We start from the raw sequence: 8,182 nt of genomic DNA, 5'->3' as shown, positions 1-8,182 counted from the left end.
TGTTTGACACATGCAAGGCCCTCGCGGTGACTCTTCCCATCTCAAAGGTGACTGCGATCACCAAGCCCAGAGATCTCTGATTTTGAGACCGGATAGATATTCGGGTCAGACTGTGGTGGCCTCCACTGAGCTCAATCAGGTTCCTCAGATCCTCGACATTTAACACCAGTTCCATCCCCACTGGGATCCTGTGCATGGATCCAGAAAGATCCAGGCCTTGCTCAGCAGAGCTTCTGCAGAAAGGGCCTATGGCTCCGGATCTCGGTGGGCAGGAAGGAAAGTGCAGGTAGCAAGTTCACTAATCCCAATGAGTTTCACGTGAACCAAACTTTCCTTTATCAATTCACAACCCCGTCCATTCCCTGCCTCCAATTCCCGAGCTCTGTTGGGGGAACCAAAGAAAACTTATCATTTATTCCAAGCTGCAAATAGTTTACTTAAACGCGGTGCTTTTTTTTTTTATTTTTGTTTTGTTTTGTTTGGGGGCCACAGCCAGCAGTGCTCAGCGCTTACTCTTGATTCTTTGCTTAGAGGTCACTCCTGCGGGGCCTTCAATGCCAGGGATTGAACCCTGGTCGATCTACTGAATTAATCTCCAGCCCTCTACCTCCTCCGAGGTAACTCTAAAGACTTTTGAAATGTTTTCCATTCAAGAAACAGCTGCAACAACAACAACAAAAAATTACACTGCTTTTATTTCTAGTTCAATAGACAACATTAAGGACCATTCTCATTCAATCAACTTGTGAAAGTTTACAGTTACCCAAGAGGCACTTCAGTTCTCTGATTATAAAGCGACAGAGGGAAACATTAGGCATCTAGAGGACTCAAGGAATGTGAAGATGACAGGGATGGTAAATCCAGGCGCTAAGGCATTGTTAAAGAGATGGATCAGGGATCTGTGTTTGGTCAGAATCACCTAGACATGGATTCTCAAAGGCATCAGCAGTTGCCAGGAAGGGTCAAGAGAGGGAAGGAGGATACATTCACAGATTCACCTCTCTCCCCCCCATTTCTGAGAAAATGAATCACAGTAGGAGAGTGGAGGTTTGGCCAGACTTCTGCAGCACCAAGCCCAGGGAAGCTCCAGTTTGTAGCTGCTCCCACGAATACTTCTAGTCCTGGGTAGACTTTGAGATTAAGGAGGTATGATGGTGATTTCTAGAAATCCCCAACTCGATCTGGGGCAGTTCTGAGGTCACAGTTCAAATATTCCTTCCATATGGGGAATTTCCATATAGAGGTCGGCCTTTGGCGAAGCAATGGTGCAATCCCCACCTCAGACTCCTGAAGTCAGCCCCACCCATGCAGGAGAGAGTGCCCCACATTATTTTTTAAAAAAGGAGAAAGATAGTTTTCAGTCCTTATCTGCAGCAGTGTAGTTGCCCACAAATCAATGTCACTCTAGATCAGTGCTTCTCGATTATTTTCTGTCATGCCCCCTCTAGGAAGAAAACATTTTTTGCGCCCCCCCACGTGACTGTAAAATAGTATCTTTATTAAAAAAAACTTTAACCTGGTCAGAGAGATAGCATGGAAGTAAGGCATTTGCCTTGCATGCAGAAGGTCGGTGGTTCGAATTCCAGCATCCCATATGATCCCCCGAGCCTGCCAAGAGTGATTTCTGAGCGTAGAGCCAGGAGGAACCCCTGAGCGCTGGCAGGTGTGACCCAAAAACCAAAAAAAAAAAAAAAAAAAAAATTTAACCTGCAAAACAAAAAATATATAAAATAATTTGAGCTGATTTTTTAATCAGAGGTGATGTCTGGATCAATGGCTACAATGAGCACGTTGTGCAATGCATAGATAGCTTTTCAAAGCGGGGTTTGAAGCAGGACACAGCAACTCTCAGCTCCAGAGACATACAGAGACATAAACACGGGGCTTAGCTTATGACAGTGTTTGCCGAGGTCAAACGCGCCCCCTTTATTTGGTCTCACGCCCCCCCGGGGGGCGTGCCCCACTATTTGAGAAGCACTGCTCTAGATAAAACTCATGATTGTAGGATAAAAGTGAACTTCACTGAACCTTAGTCACTGGGGTCTGTGTTGAAGGGTCTGGGTGACAGATCTGAAAGGTCACAGATTGGGAAGGAAGCAGTTTGGCACCAGTACTCCAAGAGGCTCCGTGGCTGGTCAGCAGCACCAGATATTCCAGAAGATGGGAAGAAGGGGCATCTCAGGATTGGGGAGAAGGTGAGAAAGGATGGAAGTTGGCACATGCCAAACAGGCCAAGAGGTGATGCCATTAAAGGCATAAAACCCAGCCGGAGCACTTTTCATAATATCCACTTAATTAGAATGGGGGGAGGAGCATCAGCTGTACAACACACTGAGATCCAAGCAATGTTGACCCTTGGCCAGCTAAGGAAGCCAGGGGCTCATTGGTTTTGCTTTGGGTTTTTTTTTTTTTCTTTTGGTTTTGTTTTTTTTAGGCCATACCTTGTTATGTTCAAGGGGTTACTCCGGCAGGCTCAGGGGACCCTATAGGATGCTGAGAATTGAACCTGAGTCAGCCACATATAAGGCAAACGTCTTCCCCACTGTGCTGTCACTCTGGCCCTCAGCAGCTTACCACATCCACACAGTGCTGAGCTGTGTGTGCCAGGCCCAAAGTGTCAGAGGAATGGTCTTTGCAGGGTCTTCTCTGGGGAGGAGAGAGCAGGGCAGCAGCCCAGGTGGGGGTGATTCCCCCAGAAAGTCCCAAGTTCTCTAGGCCGCCTCAAGCAAAGGTTTTGGTGAGTACTTCCTCATGCTGCTGATGGTGAACAGTCCCAATTCCCACTGCAGGGGTTGGCAGAGGGGGGCGGCTCACCAGGCGAAGCTGTGGCAGGCCGGAAAAGAAACCAGAGAACACTTGTCAGAACTCTGATTTGTCCCCTCCCAGAAACCACACATTTCTCTTAGCTCCTAGAACCATCTGTTCCCCTGTAGAGGTCCCTGGAGCTACATACATTAACTGTAAATACAGATCCAGTGGAAGCTAACTACTTCCTGGCATAAGCAGGGAGACTAGGACTGAAAACTATCTTACTCCATTTTTAAAAAAATACTGGGCGGGGGGGGACTGGAGAGATAGCATGGAGGTTGGGCGTTTGCCTTGCATGCAGAAGGACAGTGGTTCAAATTCCGTTATCCTATATAGTCCTCCAAGCCTGCCAGGAGCAATTTCTGAGCGTAGAGCCAGGAATAACCCTTGAGCGCTGCTGGGTGTCACCCCCCACCCCCAAAAAATAGTGTGGGGACACACCTGCTAGTGATAGACAGTGGGCCACCTGGTATGGGGACAGAGCTGTACCCCTGCCCAAATGCCTTACTGCTCTGCAAACCATATATATCTACTTGTTGGCTTTAGCTGCAGCAGGTCCTGCACTGCTACTATTTGTATGTGGAAGGATCGGAGCCTGGTATATCAGCATCAAAGGAGGGAGCTGAGTTCTGATCCAAGCACAATAGAAAAACAGCAATTTGGTGCTGGAGAGACAGCATGGAAGTAGGGCATCTGCCTTGCATGCAGAAGGACGGTGGTTCAAATCCCGGCTTCCCATAAGGTCCCCTGAGCCTGCCAGGAGCGATTTCTGAGCGTAGAGTCAGGAGTAACCCGAGCGCTGCCAGGTGTGACCCAAAAACCAAAAAAGAAAAAAGAAAAACAACTGCCTTCTCTTCTTCCAGCTTAGACAAGAGGACATGGATCCTGATGTGTTCCAACTTTGAGGAGGGTCCTGGAAAGGACATTGTTGGGTGTTTCTGTCTCATATGGGGAACCCAGCCTGCTGAGTGTCCCAAGGCTTGGAATTGACTTTGGAGACACGAATGGTGGCAAAGAGAGCTGGTAGGAGAGGAACCTGGCAGATGTGGACCTTCACCTTTTCGGGGGTGGGGGGTTCCACACCCAGCAGCGCTCAGGGGTTACTTCTGGCTTTGTGCTCAGAAATTGTTCTTGGCAGGCTCAGGGATGCTGGGATTCAAACCACTGTCCATCCTGGATCAGCTGTGTGCAAGGCAAATGCCCTACTGCTGTGCTATCAAGTCCTCATTTTTTTTTTTTTTTTGAGGAGTAGGTTTGTATTTAACATGACGCCAGAATATACATAGGTGTAGCTCCCTGGACAGCATTTTATTTGAAAAGAACAGTCTGAAATTGGGTTTCATGCTTCAGTTTATCTTTAAAAAAATGGAACTGGGGCCAGAGAGATAGCACAGCAGTTAGGCATTTGCCTTGCATGCGGCTGACCCAGGAGGGACCAGATCGATTCTCAGCATCCCATATGGTCCCCCAGCCTGCCAGGGCCAATTTATGAGTGCGAAACCAGGAGTGACCCCTGAACACCACTGGGTGTGGCCCAAAAACCAACCAACTAATTAATAAAGTTTAAAAAAATGGAACTGATGATAGGGGATAATGAGAAACAACACCCTCTACCCCATGGAGGTGGGAGGGAGGGAGGGGGGAGGGAAGAAGGGAGGGTGGGAGGGAGGAGAGGAGAGAGAGGAGAGGAGAGAGAGATTATACCTTACAAGCCAGTTGTTTTTCAAACCTCGGAGAAACAAAAAACCATGGTCCCATGTTCTGAGGTTCCTCCTGACTCCAGATAAAATCTGCAAAAGAAGAAAATTCTTTCCAACACCTGCGTGCCACAAGCCACAACTGCAGCACAGACTCTCTGCAAGAATTCGCTGGTACACAGCTGCTCATGCACATACAGGCCATGCGTGTGGCAGACAGACTTGGAGCATGAATGAGCCCTTCCTTCCATGGCAGACCCATCATCGCTCCCTATATATGTGTGTGTGGTTCTAGGGAGAAGTGAACTCAGAGTCTCATGTTTGCCTGGCATGTTCATGCCCTTCTGACTTCTGACACAGGTGGTTTTTTTGTCTACCACCTCACAACAGAAGGTTCCTTCAGTCTCTCCAACACCCTATTTCCTGCATCCTCTCTCACCTTTTTACCCATCAGCCTTTGGCAATTTTTCATCTTTATATTTTGTTTAGTTTTTGGGTCACACCTGGTCACGGTCAGGGGTTATTTCTGTCTCTGAGCTCAGGAATCACTCCTGACAGTGCTCAGGGAACCATATGGGATGCTGGAGATCGAACCCAAGTCAGCCACATGCCAGGACAATGTCCTCCTCCCTGTCCTATTGCCTTGGCCCTGCTCCCATCTTTTCTCTTCCCCAAGTGTTGCCTTCTTGGAGAAGACGGGCCAGTGGAATTGTCCACTGGGAAAGCTTTAGAGTCTGGCTTCCAGGACATTCCTGAGACTTCTAGCCTCAATTCCCTCCTGCAGATGACTGCAGTAGTGTGAGAATGGAACGTTTGTTCACTGCCTGGAGTGTTATGACAAGAGAGGAATTTTAGTTCAGGTGATTTTGAGGAGAGCTGCTAAGCCTTCAGGGACAGACTCTTCCATGCACACCCTCACAGCCCTATTAGGTATCCGAGCTCTTCCTGTCATGGGGTGAGAGGCTTCCTGCACCAGCGGGGCCCTCCTCTTTCATCCTGAATCTCCCTATAAGTGCATCCCTGGCCTGTTGGGACTCTTTCTTTTTTTTTTTTTTTTTTTTTTTTTTTTTTGGTTTTTGGTTTTTGGGCCACACCCTGTGACGCTCAGGGGTTACTCCTGGCTATGCGCTCAGAAGTTGCTCCTGGCTTCTTGGGGGACCATATGGGACGCCGGGGGATCAAACCGCGGTCCATCCTAGGCTAGCGCAGGCAAGGCAGGCACCTTACCTCCAGCGCCACCGCCCGGCCCCGGGACTCTTTCTCTTCATCAATTCCACTCAACAGATTTTCTTTTTGTTTTGTTTTGTTTTTTGCTTTTTGGGCCACACCTGATGATGCTCAGGGGTTACTCCTGGCTATGTGCTCAGAAATCACTCCTGGCTTGGAGGGACCATATGGGACACCAGGGGATCAAACTAAAGTCCATCCTAGGTTAGCATATGCAAGGCAAGTGCCCTACTGCTTGTGCCACTGCTCCAGCCGCTCAACAGCTTTTCTGACAGTTCCTGCCCACCTGCATCTAGCAAAGCGCCCGCTCAATCCCCTGGCAGACTTTGAGAACAGCCTCACCTCGGGCCTGTGGGTACTTGCGTATCTCCTGCTGCAGTGCGTCCAGCGGGAATGGGCAGAGCTCCTCCAGGCGCACGATGGCCACCTCCTGCCTGCAGGCCTCCAGGCTGTCCCTCTGCTTTTGCAAAGCGTAGAAGTGTTTCCCACAGCAGAACACTAGGCGCTTCACCCTAGCCCCAACACATGACAGTAAATGACGTGCCTGCCCTGCACACAACTGACCTGGGTTCCATCTCCAGCATCCCACATGGTACCCTGAACACTGCCAGGATTGACTCCTGAGCACAAAGCCGGGAGTAATCCCTGAGCACCTCAGGGTGAGGTCCCCTCCCCAAAAGACTCTTCCCCCTGCCCAAGGGAAAAGGGCAGAGAAATGACAGGGGGTGTTTAAAGCTAGCTTTGAACAAGAAGTGAGATGGCCCCTGGAGGTATAAAGGTTGAAATGTTTCACTAATATGCTGTGGGATGCTCTGAGGTTGGGGTCGATCAACATAACTACATGTGGGTTCAGTCAAACTTAGCAATATGAACCCCCAAAGTTAATTCTACCCACCCCTCAACTAAAAGACATCTATGAGGCCATAAAGCATTGGGACCACTTGGGCTCCCTCCAGAGGACCAATTTATACAGAGAGAAGATAGGAGCACAGGATTACTTGTTGGGGTCCACAGACGTGTCTCCGATGACGGGGTTGAAGGTCGTCCCTGGTCCCATTTCCTGCAGAGTCGACACAGCTGCCTGTGGGGGGAAGCAAACGTGTCAGTCCCAGAGGAGCAAGATATGTGACTGGGTTCTGTGAGCCAGATTTGAGGCCATACTCCTGCCCTGGACACCATGCAAGCACCACATTGTTCTAAATATTGTTCTAGATCTTTTGGAACAATGTGGCTCTTCCATGGCTGCCTTAGATCACCTTGTCTAGTCCCTTAGCTGCATTTCCGGCCAGGGGAGGGTCTCCGGGCTGGCGGGCACCATGGGCAGAGTGTCTTGGGGTTCCATCTCCAGAATCAAGAGTAACAAATACCCCAAAAAGCAAAAAAGAGCAGAAACAAAACTTCAAGTCTAAGGAGATGGAGGGCTAGAGCTCAGGCTCTACAGGAGCCTTGGGTTTCTCCCCCAAACACCACCCGGTATCACCCCCCCCCAGAACTTCCAGATTTGATCCCCTGACAAAGTAACAAAGTCCTCAGTGCATATACATCCTATAAACAGAATCATTGCCATTTGGACCTGGATCTTTTAACAGTGAGTTTCTATGTCAAGGTTAAACATTCAAAGACAATGCTAAGTTTGCTGCTCCAACATGTCCTGTGCTGCTTCCAGCTCAGGAGAGCATCTCAGAAAGGACTGGGTTGGTCCCCTGTACCTCTCGCCAGGGACCACTCCCCTCCGAAGACTAGCAACTACTTCAGGGGGCAAAGTTATAGTACAATGAGTAGGGTATTTGCCTTTTAAAAGGCAAACTGAGGTATGATCCCCAGCATCCCACAGGGTTCCCCAATCCTGCCAGGAGTAATATCTGCCAGGAGTAATATCTCAGAGCCAGATGCAACCCGAGTGCCACCAGGTGTGACCCCATAATAAAAACAAACAAAAAAAAAATACAACCAGTGAAATGCACGTCACTTGTGACTGTCCTCAACACCTACCAATATTAAGGACATACTTGAGGACTCCTAAGATCCCCAAACAGCAGTGTCCAAGTGGGTAAGGACCATTTTTCCAAATTAAAATTCTGAGGAGAGGCCGGAGCGGTGGCACTAGAGGTAAGGTGTCTGCCTTGCAAGTACTAGCCTAGGACAGACCGCAGTTCGATCCCCCTGGCATCTCATATGCTCTCCCCAAGCCAGGAGTGATTTCTGAGCCCATAGTCATGAGTAACCCCTGAGCGTCAACAGGTGTAGCCCAAAAACAAAAACAAACAAAAAAACTCTGAGGCAAAGCAAAGCACTGAGACAGGCTATATCTCCAGGTATCTGTTTCCTTGACTTGAATGGCTTGGGAGTCATATATTTTTATGATTAAAAAAAAAAAAAAAAAAAAACTAGGGGCTTGGAGAGATAGCACAGCGGTGTTTGCCTTGCAAGCAGCCGATCCAGGACCAAAG

The 8,182-nt window shown here is 48.9% G+C and overlaps 1 protein-coding gene across 1 annotated transcript in view; it reads right to left on the bottom strand.

The window, feature by feature from the left end:
* Positions 1-2,479: 2,479 nt before the first annotated feature.
* Positions 2,480-8,182, bottom strand: part of DHTKD1 (dehydrogenase E1 and transketolase domain containing 1) — a 34,438-nt gene continuing 28,735 nt past the window's right edge. The window contains exons 14-17 of the mRNA XM_049777080.1: positions 6,731-6,813; positions 6,075-6,244; positions 4,513-4,598; positions 2,480-2,823 (exon numbers count right to left, since the gene is read on the bottom strand). Coding sequence (XP_049633037.1) covers positions 2,722-2,823; positions 4,513-4,598; positions 6,075-6,244; positions 6,731-6,813 — 441 coding nt within the window. The 3' untranslated portion in view covers positions 2,480-2,721. The remainder of the gene's footprint in view (positions 2,824-4,512; positions 4,599-6,074; positions 6,245-6,730; positions 6,814-8,182) is intronic.

Source organism: Suncus etruscus, chromosome 7 (assembly GCF_024139225.1).
Source record: "Suncus etruscus isolate mSunEtr1 chromosome 7, mSunEtr1.pri.cur, whole genome shotgun sequence".
Classification (NCBI taxonomy): domain Eukaryota; kingdom Metazoa; phylum Chordata; class Mammalia; order Eulipotyphla; family Soricidae; genus Suncus; species Suncus etruscus.
Note: the sequence above shows the minus strand (reverse complement) of the source record. Positions and strands in the feature narration are given on the sequence as shown.